Below are 14,280 nucleotides of genomic sequence, written 5' to 3' on the forward strand. Positions count from 1 at the left end.
TTTTGAGAGTATAACACTATGTAATTTTTATCTCAAGTTACCTAACTAATTAAAATGTTTCCAGATTTATAGTTAGTAACGATAGGCGGAAATAAATCTGTGTGTTGATGAAACAGAAATTATCAATCAAATCATGTTATAAGCTTTTATTTATGTAAGGTAACGTATCTCAGATATCTATGACTTTCTCAGCAATATATGACATTTGAATTAACTAATATTAGCTCTAACTGATCAATAAAGTTTGACAAATTACCGATAACCGGAACAATTTACATGACAAATATGTCTGAAAAATTTTCATGTGTCATAATTGTTGTATGTACAGTAATCATATTAGAATGGACTGTACCCATGCGACCACACCCACGGCGTTCGTGACAGCGGTGGTGATATTATGACAGCGACATAAATCAAGGATAATCGTGATCGACTCCTGCGCACGTGCCTAATAAAAACTTATTAGATTTATTAACAATGACATTCGTTACAAAACTGACATTTGATTTTAGGACATAAATACATACATATACATACATGATACTAAGGTTTTAATTTTTTACAAGTTTTTTTTTTATTTTTTTACTCGAATTGTGATAACATTTACAGTAACCGATATAAAATTAGCTCTAAACACTTTTAAGCTTTTTAAAAGGCCTAAACAATTTTAAAGCTTTTAAATGAATAAAATCAAGTAATAATGCAAACAAGCATTTTAGAACTCTCTACATTTAATTTGTTCGTCTCTTTGTTCCGGCTAATTTTCGGAACTAGTGACCAAGTTTTTAACGAAACACATTTTAAGAATAAAATTCCATAAAATAAAAATTACCATTGAAAAGATCCAATTCAAAGATCAGTTTAAGTAGTTTTCATGCTGACGAAGCCGAGGCTGAGGTTGCCTACAAACAGCGAAGCTTTTCACTTTGCTTCAATAACCATAATCAAAACTTGAATTGAATGCACTAAAATTTATTGCCTTTGTAGTCTACAAAATACTATAAAAACAATTATAGTTATACAAAACAGTATTTGATTCTCAGAAAGACATTACAAAAAATATAGATTAATTTATCTCTAATTAATCGATCAATGGTTGTATAATTGTGTTCTAGTTTCATAAAAACTAAACTTCCGTAACAGTACCGCGAATTCATTGCCCTGTCACATGACCTTGTCACTAGTAAGGCGTGACGGCGACCCTGAAACACGATTCATTAATTATAGAACCTCTTTGTTGATATGTTGCTGATACTTGTATAGCTGACTTAACACATGCATTGCCTTCGGGCGTTGGTCCATACATTCTATTCATACAATATAATTGATAATTTTACGAGTCTTTTTTATTTTGTTACGCTTTTAATTAATTACAATTAATATTCATACGTAAAATTCAGTAAAAAATATGCGAAAAATAAAACTTTATAATGATGTTTATGACACTATCTTTATAATACTGTAATACGACACTATCATTATAGATGGCACTAACACAAACACAATTACCCACTAAAGTAAAACGTATGTGTGGGTAACTCTGCGCGCTTAGGTAGTGACTCTACTTGGTACTATAATATTGTTCTCTGATGTTTACGCGAATTTCACTCATTATAATGAAACAACTTTTTCGGATTTTATCGTGGCTTATTATGTTTTTAGATGCCTGACGTTTCGTGTACTTTATAGCGACCATGGTCACGGGCAGGACTAAGTATTTCTTCTAGGTAGGTACATGTGTTTCAGAAATTTTACTTTATTTTCTCCCACCCGTTTAATTACTAATTGAGTTGTGATGTGAACAGTGAAAAAGGCGGTTGCCAGTGCGATGAGATATGTATATTTTTGTTGGGCAAAAAATCCAATAAAAATCCAAACACTCAAATCATCTGTATGATCTCCACAAATATATAAAATTAAGAAATAATGTAGAGTATTTAAAATTGTAATAAGTTTTTTTGTTACGTTCTCGAACAGTAACTAATTAGTTATAAAATAAAAGGTTAATATTCATAAAAATTCCTCGTACTATTTTGATATGGTGAATTTCAATAGGTTTATGTATATAAAAATTAATATTTATAATAATATTTTTGTCTAATAACGAGGTGAAACACTTTAATATACAAAGTTTTCCTGGGAAATAATTTTTCCTGAGGATTCTTATATATACTTACTGTATTTATTGTGTAGTCAAATGTATTGCGACAAAATAGATTTTGCTGACTATAATAATTTAGGTAAGCAATTTTTTTACTTAATAGAAGACCAGCACTAAATCTAGGCTAGAGGGCATTTGAAACAATTACCATATTAAAATAAATAACTCACTTCAGCCTATCGCAGTCCACTGCTGGACATAGGCTTCCACAAGTTAGCGCCAGAAATGGCGTGTTTCATCTGTTTTGCCCATGGTCACCAGGCTGGGCAGGCGGGTTGGTGACCGCAGAGCTTGCTTTGTCGCACCAAATAAGCTGCTACCCGTCTTGCTGCCAAAGAAACTTCGGCCTGTGTATTTCAAAGCTAGCAGTTGGATGGTTATCCTGCCATCGGGCGGCTTTTTAAGTTCCAAGGTGGTAGCGGAACTATGTTATCCCTTAGTCGCCTCTTACAATACCCACGGGAAGAGAGGGGGTGCTTATATTCTTCATTGCCGTAACCTCATAGCAATACACCAATAATATATCATTACTGCCAATTACTGCTAAATGGCCTGTATTACCGCTAGTAGCTAGTGCTTAAAATACAATTATAATTCTTCTAATAATAATAAAATTGTATTTTTATGCTAAGTTTACTTAAGTATGATTTTTAACATTAGGAAATATTAACACTTGCGCATGCGCCGGTACAGCCTCGCTCCACATGCATAGCATTAGACCGTAATAATTAATCGCATATTAATTATTTACAGAGATATGATTCTGTTAGCACCATTAGCTATTGTATGCGACCATTATCCAAAAGTGTAACAGTGACTCGACTGTGAAATGAATTAATGTTCGTTTCTTTTAGATACAAGTTTGTTAACAGACATCTAATTTGATCCCGATTTTAAGTTAAGAAGTAAATATATATTGTATACCACGCTTGAGCCTGTAATATCCTACTGCTGGGCATTGGCCTCTTTGCCCGGAGAGAGATCAGAGCTTAAACCACTACGCTGCCCAAATGCGGATTGGCGAATATATTCTGTACTATGAGTAATGATCGCTATCGGGTATACATGATAAAGACCGGGATCAACAGCCTAACGTGTTCTCCGAGGCACGGTGGGGAGGGTATAAACACAAATATCCACCCCGAGCGGTAATCGAACCCGCGACCGTCGCTATTCAGGTACACCTGCCACGGCACGCGCATCATTACACAAGAGCGGTCGTAAATATATATTGAATGCTAATATTCAAATAACCCTTCTCCTACATGGAGAAAAAAGCATATAGCCAGCAAGCATATGCACATCTGTGGGATATTACAGACTGAAGTGATTGATAATATTAAAAAGATGAAGCGTTTATTTGGATGAACATTCTACGAGTAATCTCAGGAGGATCGAATTGTAAAATTATTTTAGTGTTGAAATAACATTTGGATATGGTTTACTGTGAAAGGCTTTAGACAACATACGACTACATCCACCTATAACCAATAAAAGTGGAACATCGATAAATGTTGCAGAAACTAACAATATAAAAGTTTTTGGCCAACTCTGGGTGTTTTCAGGCGGCGAGTTTATAGGTCCCTTCTATACATCTCTTTCCTAAAGGCCGGCAACGCACCAACAACTCCTCTTATAGTGTACCCAATGTTAAGATATAAATTTTTATTTTATTGTTTGATTTTTTTCCTGCCTTAACTTTCTTTTATTATTGTCGAGTTTTTTTTAATTTATTTGTATTATTGTGCTGTGTGGCTACGGCACTAAAGAATTTAGCCACCCCCTCTCTTCCCGTGGGTGTCGTAAGAGGCGACTAAGGGATAACAAGGTTCCACAACCACATTGGAACTTAAGAAGCCGACCGATGGCGGGATAGCCATCCAACTGCTGGCTTTGAAATACATAGGCCGAAGACGGGCAGCAGCGTCTTCGGTGCGACAAAGCCAGTACTGCGGTCACCAACCCGCCTGCCCAGCGTGGTGACTATGGGTAAAACACATGAGTTCACGTTATTTTTGGCGTAAACTTGTGGAGGCCTATGTCCAGCAGTGGACTGTTTAGGCTGTAATGATTGTATTATTATTTCTGTAAATGACATTATTTTGACTATCGTTAAGTGTGTATATCACCTTATGACGAAATAAATGTTTTCATTTCATTTCGTATGTTTCAGGTGTTCATAGATGACGGTAACATTTAACATCAAATGGTACTGTCTGCTCCTTTTTACTCTTGTAAGGAAAAAAAAATAAAGAACGATGTCACAGGCAAAAGCTAGTATTGTATATAATTGATTTGGGTAGGTCAGGAAAAAGAAACCTGGGTATAAAGTTAGGTGCTATGACCTAACAATAAACCTCTATTTCGTGGATGTTACAAAACTAGGCACCGAATAATTACACCGGCCCACAAAAGTAAATGCCCTGTGCCTTTGAAAATAACTTCGTAGGGTTATGTATTTTAATGCAGTCAATCGAAGTGGAAGTCTGTTTAGTCCGTACGCCCCCTATAAGATATGCCTATAACTGGAGAGTGTACAAGTCAAATATATTTCGTATTTGAACTCATCGCATCAAAAATACAAGAGCTATCTAATACAAAAGAGCTAACCAGCACACAGAAGCTATCCAGTACATAAGAGCTATAAAAATTTGCCTATGTCACGTAGAATTCTTATATATCCCCCTTTTTACGAAAATTGCGCAGACGGAGGAGAATGAAATTTCGCACACTTACAGTTTATATAGAGTAGGAGCGCAGAATGCTTATATGTTTTTAAAATTATGCATAAAAATATATTAAATAAATTAAAAAAAAACATAACAAGCACTACCATGTATTTGACATACACACACACAGACGCGCATATTATTACGTTCTTTTGTTGATTGCCAAAAACTGTAGTCAAATTGAAAAAATTTAAAAAAGGTTCTTTATCTACATTATTTTTTTTTTGGTCGTTTTAGCTTTTTAATTTTTAATTATGGTCCAGTTTCGACCACTGGGCGACCACTAGTTGTCATTAATGTCACTTAAACAAACTCTAACTAAAACATTAGTAACTCAGTTTTCGTTATCAGTTCAGTCAGTTATAGTTACCAATCGAAAACTAAAACTTTTACCTGTACTAGCAACTTATTTTTACTTTAGACAATAAGTTACATGACGATGCAAACCTACATTTGCTATGTCGAAGGTCGCAGATATTTTAGGTTTTAATTAGCATGTAATTACTTTCAAAACCGTGATCAGATATATATCACGTTTGTATGATATAAATAACTATTTGCGTGTCCCGCTGACCGTAATAATAATGCCTAGTAGGAAATCCTTGTGTCTGGACAAGGCATAACTTATTTAATGACAACCTTGAGTAGAACATGTATAAATTATTTAATTAGAACAATGACAAGTGACAACTATAATGAGATCCTTATCTAGTTTTTATCATCTACCACTGAACTAATGGAATCTGGGTATTTTTTACCTGTTAAAGAAACCAGGATCTAATAATGGGATCCCAGAGGAATCGAAGGAAACCCTCGAAAATCCTCATAACTTTTTATTGGGTGAACCGATTTTGATGATTTATAATTTAATCGAAAGCCGATGTTTATTATGTGGTCACATTTGAATTTCATCGAGATCTGATTACAACTTTTGAAGTAATCTTTGATAATGCGTATTTACTTGACTATTTTTTCGCCTACCTACGTTGTATTACTTGGCGATATAATCGAAGTCGTTATTTTTTCAAACACAATTATTATAAATGAACAATAAAGGAATCAAGAAAATTAAATAGGCTTATATGTCAGATTATTTTTATTAATAGAAAAAATTGTCTCTGTTGTACGATATTTTCAAGAGAATTAACTGAGTTAGTAATAGATATAAACAATAATGCAAAAAGGCGGCTTTATCCCTAAGTAGCGTTTTCATCCAGTTAACCTTAAATTTACGATGTTAAGTTTAGACTGTGTAAAGAGAGAGTGAGCTGGTGCATCGTTATTTCCAATGCTATATTAAATCTCTTTCAATGCATTGTTTGCCTGTTTTGACATACGGTGCTGAGACGTGGACAATGACGAAGGGACTGGTCCACAAGTTAAACTCGCTCAACATGTAATGGAACGGGCTATGCTTGAGGTAACCAACATAGCCCACAGAATTAGCAAATTGAAGTAGTATTGTGCTGGTCACCTGTGTCGCAGAACCGATGGCCTTGACTTAAACGTAGTGTGGGACGTCCTCCGGCCCACTAGACCGACGATCTACGTAAAACTGCCAGTGGAGGTTGGATGAGGATTGCGAAAAACTGGGATGCTTAGCGCGAACTTAGGGCTATGTTCAGCAGTGGACTACGATAGTCCTAAGAGATAGCACTGTAAAACTATTAAAATGGTACTGAAATAATTATGTTCATTACTGAATTTTTGTATATTAATTCTCATTTAATCTTCGTTTTTATGCTCTGAAATTGAACACTAAAAATGGTTACTTTGAAGGCAATTTGAATCGGTCTATTCCTGCAGTCAATTTTAGCACCTCCTATTAACCTAACTTGGTTTAAAATCTCGTAATTTTTAATGGCAGAAATAATTAAACCTTGACTTAAAACCAGAATGTCTGGCGCAAACTTGGACAGGTGAAAATAAAAACAAAAGCTATAAACTAGCTAGGTAATCGAGGCAGTAATAGTTACTTTGACGAAATTATAAATTATAATATAAGATATGATAAATTATGTAAAATGATTAAACATTCAAAGATCACATTAATAATTACGTGTTTATGCAAAAAATAAAATGTATCTCAATATAGAAGACGCAGTCTATCATTCATTATGTAACTTGAGAACTCAAAACTATAATTTAGGCAAATTTATGACTTTTTGCTCGACTAGATGGGTCTCGCTGTTTCATGTGCTTTATAACTATTTAGCTTTTAAGCAAACTGAAGTTATTTTTATTCGATATTACCTTAACGTCAATAAAACAACTTAGGTCAGATAAAAAGAGAAACTAAATATTTTCCATTATTGTGAACCGAAAATCGGACAAATTTTTTTGACAAGTAAATAATTTCTTTATATACATATCGGTGTAGATATAACTTCATTAGTAGCAACATTAGTGGCGCCTAAGACGGCGCCTCGTGGTCGGTTGGCGATGACCAACAAATTGGCTTCCAACATCCATTTGACGTATCTATGTAAATTTCCATTATGGCTAAAATTCGCGGTTCAAATGAGGTGGATGCTAATAAGCTTAAAAATAAGAAATTATGGTAATTACGATTAGGTTAGAAATCGTTTAATTTTTTTTAGTATTGTCTATATTATATACTAGTTGATCAGATAGATATTGGCCAGATCGACAGATGTTGAAAAATCATTAGGTTTTTTAAAATTCTCTAAATTTTTTGCTATATGTATAACACGTTGAACGTCATGGGGAATACCAGTTGGATCTCACTTGTTTAGTCCATGGGGTCAGCTTAAAAGTCTTTATTTACAAAATTATATGATAAGTGTTTATTGTACTACCATCCCCATTCTTGAAGATGTTACGTATTTCTCCTTCACTATATGATATATTTTTAAGTCATATTTTTTTAAGTTGACTCTGGCTCGTGGTCATGTGGTGTCTCCCGCGGCACCAACGGAATAATTGTGTGTCGACTACATGGTGTCCCCTCATGGCCCAAACAGAAAAACTAAAAATCAAGGCAGTGTTTAACGTGTTAAGAACGGATTAAATATACTGCTTGCAAGCAAAGTTGTGTTCCTGTGGTGAGTAAGGTGACTAGAACTCTTGAGGGGTGGGGGGAGTAGAGGCGGCAACGCGCTTGCGATGCTTCTGGTGTTGTAGGCCTCTATAGGCAACGGTAATCGCTTACCATCAGCTGAACCGTATGCTTGTTTGTCGACCTAGTTATATCAAAAAGGACGTTCTTAACCTTTTAGAAAGTAAAAGTAAACTTAAAATAGCCGAATTAGTCCTGGAAATAGTGGTTTTGGTGGTGGAGTTTTTCGGGTTTTACATTTAGGAAGCAAAACATTTATAGCGATATTAATTTTAAGACCAACATCTATGTCTACCATTATTTGCATCATATAGGCATGCTAGGTACATACATATATTTGAACCTAAAAAAGTTGCGTTTAATATTTAAATACGTATCGTAGTTTTCAAATGTTGGGATTTATACTTCAGTTTGTACTCTGTAGACACCTTATATCTATTACTACTCAATAGACACCTTAAATATAGTTTCATTGTGTCTTTTGCAATATTAATTTTGTAATTTAAACATAATGTCTTCAAACTATACCTTATTATATATACCTTTGCAATACATTTATTTATAACTATACTAGACTACTTAACTTTATAACTATACTATACTAGACTACGACTATAAAAGAAATGTATATTTTAATATAGTTCATTTTGTTAACCTTCGTTCATCATGGACCAGGGACATACTTGATTTATTCTTTTACATAATTAAAAAGAATCCACAATCAAATAAAAATATAACAGAAAAAGTTATGAACCAGCAAGATCTTCTTACTTAAATATTAATTTTTGTTATAAAGTTATATGGCATACCCAATAGTTGCGTCCTGCTGTTTTATCCAAATAAATTTCGATCCCATGAATGATTCGGTACAAAAAATATGCTTCGATTCATTCGACTCATCACTAGCGAAAAAAGTTATAAAATCGAAAACGTTTTTTGATAAAACTTTCGTATTATGTACGATAGATTGTACATAGATAACTGTTAAAAACGCAATTTGATTTAGATTAATTTAAATATAGTATTTTATATCTTCTACTAGGGCAATATACATTTTACCTGATATTAATCATTTATCAAGCATGGTCGCATGCAGCATCAGGTCACGAGAGTGTAGTCGACTACGTCTGTGACGGGAATCTCTTCATTTTTTTTTTATATGTAGTGATAAGACACGACATCCTTTTAATAATATCGTTAAATATATTGTGACATTAATAAGAATGGTTAAGTTAAACGCTTCGAAATCAATGGGCCCAAGGCTAAAAATCCTCTGTCGGAAGTCCAATTATACACACAACAAACTTCCATTTACCAAGAGCGGGGATAGAACTCGCGACCGCTAGAGCACCATTCAGTCGTTGTGATCACTGCGCCAACGCGTCGTAAAAATAAGAGTATATACTTTTTACAATTTTGGCTTATAATAATGTTAAGAGATCAATCAAAAATATTTGCAACGCTTTGCGTAAACGATGTACTTTCGTGCGTTATCTCAAGGACATGTCGGTAGCTGAAATGACATTTCAAATGATTTTATTTGTAAAATAAAATAAACATTAAAGCGAGTTGGGTCATCTTCTTTATGATTATTCGTTAAGTACTTGTTGCGAAAGAGAAGTTTTGGCGATGATTTGAAGACTTTAGATCACATACATATAAGCTTATAACCCTTAATGTTTTGTAATAAACATAAAATTCTTAAAATAAAGAATGTTTCTTTACTGTAAATTTTTATTTTCTGTTTGATAAAATGGATTATGAGCGGCTTTTAGGAAGTATTACATAATAATAAAGTTATTAATAAGTAAATAGGTTTCATATACAAAGTATAAGTTAATACACAGCAATTTCTTTGCTTAAGGGGTTAAAACTACAATATGATATTACAATATGGGGTGAGCGTGAAGTTTTTATTTTATAAATTTTTATTAGTAATATACTATTATGCAGCTTACATTTTTTAAGCTGGCAATATTTATTTCATTTTCATTTATTTGAAATATTCTGTTTGTTGTTTCGATAGACATAAAGATTGTATAATGATTACACAATCTTAAGTAATGTGTTAAATAATATCGAAAAACAGCTATCAACACCGGCTATACAAATTAAGAACATACAAAGACACGTCGAAGAGAAATCCATTAATCTCAGAAAATTCGAATCATAAATCAGCAAAGATTTATTGCGACGGTAACAGAGAGATTTATTTTTGTGATCTGTACAGTTTAAGTGTACAAATTTTAAATTATAACACCTCATTCGTTTTAACTTTCGTAGATTTGCCGTAAAGATTTAAATAATTCTGTTTGCCCACAAACGAAAAAATAAAACGACTTCAATTACATCGAAGAGTAATAAAAGGTAGACGAAATAATAGTCAAGTAAATACAAGTTATCAAAGATCACTCAAAAAATGGTCTTCAGATCTCAATTAAATTTAAAAAGGACCACAAAACAAACACCGGCTTTCAATTAAAACAAGAATCATCAAATTCGGTATATATAGTGAAAAGTTATACGGCATAATACAACGTCATTATTATTTAAACTCAACATTATCAGATATGGCTCGAATATTACCTGCCAAATCTTAATTAAATTTAAATGAGATTACATGACACGCATCACCTTTCGGTTAAAAAAGCACCGATATCGGACAAAATTCCTGACAATACATAATATACATTAAAAAAATACAATCGAATTGAGAACGTCCTCCGTCTTATGAGTAAAAGGTATTAAAAACAAGAAGTATATTCAGATGAGCATATCTGTAACACTTAGCCTACGTGTATGCATATATCGTACATAAATGTCATTTATGTTAAAATAACGTTGTACTTGTGTTATGCTCGGTATAATTGAAGTAACACAAGTCATATATGTATGTGCAATAATTAAACAAAATCAAGTTGTAAGTAAATACAACACAAAGCAAATTTGCAACTAAATTGCAAATATTTATACGGATAAACTTTCCGTCTTTCCGTTTGCAAAACGTATCGATATCGGCAAACATTCTCAGAGCTAGACCTTTTGGAAACAATAGGTCGCGGCACAAGGGCGGGAGTATCGCTCCTCGGTCACGATTACCCACACGGTCAAGAACATAACATGATCTCCAAAACGGAATTTGGAATCAAATACAGATATAATCTTCAAATTCTTTCTTTACCATCATAACATAGTTCTAATCATTTAAAACCACATTTGAAACTTTAAAACTATTATTAGCCTATCTATTTGTGTTCTCTAGTGTCTTGTAGTTTTACCAGTTATTACATATACAATGTAGCTTAATTTGTGTTACTACCTGTTTACAGACTTATAGTTTCGTTGCAACTTACTTGTGGCTTTTGACCGAATAAAAATATCTAATTTATCAATTGTATATATATCAATGATGATAAACTTTCACTTTCGTAAAGTTATAGGTTACACAAAAAAAATGGTGACTCATCTTTTTTTGTTATTTGAACGCTTTTCCCTACACTACGCTACGCTATAAAATTTCTAACTGACACAGAACAGACATCAAAACTTTACAAAAATAAAATTGCTAGGAGCAACTCATAACAAAAAATAAAGTTATATACAAGACCTTATCGCTTAACCAGAGATGTTTTGATAACGATGGCAATAGTTAAATAAAGTGTAGATTTCAATTATAACTTTTTATATTTTAAATAAATAATAGTGAAATAGTCATAAAAAAGATTATAGAAAGTTAAACAAACGTCAAATTTGGGGGATATTATAATTAACTTAATATTAAAAGAACCGATGCAACAATTTAATCAACATTGTCCTAATTTAAATATTAATTAAACCAGTTTTCTAAACTAGAGTCAATATCACGGTCAACACTTAAACTATAAATTTTCTTAATTCGTTTCCACTAATTAACATATTTATGAATTTCAGAAACAGTTTTTAAATTATAGACATTGTTTTTTACCGATCACTATTTTAAATCATCATCATCATCATCATCATTTCAGCCTATCGCAGTCCACTGTTAGACATAGGCTTTCACAAGTTCGCGCCAAAAAATGACGCGAACTCATGTGTATTGCCCATTATTATAAATATTAATCTTTAAGTAAAAGTTTTGTAGAAAAATTTTTGAGTTAATTTTTCTTCTTCCACATGGCGTAAATAATAATTAATTCCATCTTTCTAGTATTTGAAATAGTCCTAATTAAAACTAGTTTGAAAACCTATTTGGATTGTTAACTCCGTACATATACTCGCATTGCATGTGTCGTTATGCTTTAATTTCATACTGCGCCAGATTTAGTCTAATACCAACATTCTGAAATGCTAATTTCTATGTGTTTATATTTCAATTTTACTCTCGTTCAAATATGTATAGAACAAAGTTCACAACTTTGAACAAGAGAGGTCCTAAAACTAGCCCTTGGTAAACACCAAGTGTGACCAAGAGAGGTACGCTGGTAGGGACATATATTAGGTTCATAACGGTTAATAGATTGTAAGCGCATGGCCAAAATGATGAAAAATATATAGAGATAGCTCTTAGATATACAAAATAGTCTATCATATAGAAAATGAAAATGCCGAAATAATTTTCATGAGTTTATAGTCATTAAAATGATTTTAATGTTAACACCATGAACTGTGGGGTCGTTTCTCAAGTATGTGATACATTGCTAAAAGTACATTAAAACCAATTATTACGTAGATAGAAGTAGCTGTAAGCAAAGATCGTAAATACTTGTTTTATTAAATTTCAAAGTATATTTTACCTCCATAATATTATGTAATAATAAATAAAATTAGCTATAAGAAGGTATTTTAAGCGCAGGCAAAACTCTGGAGCTTCAATGATTCTAAGAACGTATCTTTTTTTAGCGTGGGGAAAATTCTCATGGCACCCTCCGGCGCGAGGGCCCCGACCAACGTGTGTCCACCTAGGCGCCTATGTGGCGGGGTCGCAGGGACGCTATACCGTGCTTCCGCAAACCCCACCAGCGCTTGCCCTTGCGGGCCCACCGCGGTGCAAAGCACCTCGAAAGGCGCGCTCGAACACGAAGCGCGTCCTCCCCGACTTGGGAGCGAGCAATGCGGACGTCGAATCTCCCGACCCATCGCCTGCTGACCCTCGCGGGCGGGGAGTAAAAACCCACCGGCCACCCACCGTGCCCTACGGCACCGCGTCATAAGGACTCCGCCTCCTCGCGCCGCCCCGGCGCCCCAGGCCTAGCCCGGGCGCACCAGGCCTAGCCCGGGGCGGATAGTGCCAACCGAAGTCGGCCACGGCCCCCACACACAGGCTGACCGCGGCCTCGGTGCGAGAGCGCGCTTTCGCACGCCTTAGGGTGGGCGAGCGACCGAGCGACTATTGGGACCTAGACCCCAGACATAAGTCTGAAGCCTAGGTGCCAAGGGCCACCTAATCCAGCCATAAGTTCTGTTACAAATGAAAATGAATTTTTTTAATGAAGTTGAATATTATTAAAATTTATATCTACATATTTATTAACGTCTCAGAAAAAATAAAAAAATATTCTATTCGAAATGGCCACCTTTAGCTTTTATACAGGCCTTTAATCTGTTTGGCCACGAATCTATGGACTTACGTACTGTTTCCAAGGCAAATTTCGCCACTGCTTGCTCCAAAGATTTTTTAAGAGACTCAATGTCGCCGTGTCCTTTAAAGCAGGCCATGTCCTCCAAAACTGACCACAATTTAAAGTCTAAAGGGTTGAGGTTTGGGCTAGATGAGGGCCAGTCTTCAACTCTTATAAAGTCCGGAACGTTAGTTTCAAGCCAGGCTTGGATAGTTCGTGCCTTGAGACCAGGTGCAGAGACCTGCTGGAAAGTCCACGGTATATTTTTAAAAAGTGTGTTGCTGAGAGGTTTTACAACATGATCCAAGATTGTACCTTGATACACTTTGGCTGAACTTTTCACTCCTTTTTCACAAAAATGTAGTTTTGTGATTCCTTGATAACACGCCCACCAAACCATCACTGATGCAGGATGATGACCACGTTGTACCTTTACGACAACTTGAGCAGCTTTTTTGGAACTGTGAGGGTACACTTTATCACTTTGCTTATTGTAGTGTTCTTCAATCATGAAAATTTTTTCATCGGTAAAGAGGATATTTCTGTGCCTTTCACCTCCGTATCGCGACAGAAGGCGTTTTGATCGATCCACGCTCTTTAATTGTAAAGATTGATTTAGGGCATGTCCTGTATATCGGCAATAAGCACCGAGCTTCAGGTCTTGTTTTATAATATGTGACAGAGTCCTAGCTGGGAATCTTCATTTCTCGC

The 14,280-nt window shown here is 34.5% G+C and overlaps 1 protein-coding gene across 1 annotated transcript in view; it reads right to left on the reverse strand.

The window, feature by feature from the left end:
• Positions 1 to 14,080, reverse strand: part of LOC123654484 (protein spaetzle 5) — a 30,653-nt gene extending 16,573 nt beyond the window's left edge. The window contains exon 1 of the mRNA XM_045590384.1: positions 13,583 to 14,080. Within this exon, the coding sequence (XP_045446340.1) occupies positions 13,583 to 14,080 (498 nt within the window). The remainder of the gene's footprint in view (positions 1 to 13,582) is intronic.
• Between the last annotated feature and the right edge of the window lie 200 nt (positions 14,081 to 14,280).

This window comes from Melitaea cinxia, chromosome 6 (assembly GCF_905220565.1).
Source record: "Melitaea cinxia chromosome 6, ilMelCinx1.1, whole genome shotgun sequence".
Classification (NCBI taxonomy): Eukaryota; Metazoa; Arthropoda; class Insecta; order Lepidoptera; family Nymphalidae; genus Melitaea; species Melitaea cinxia.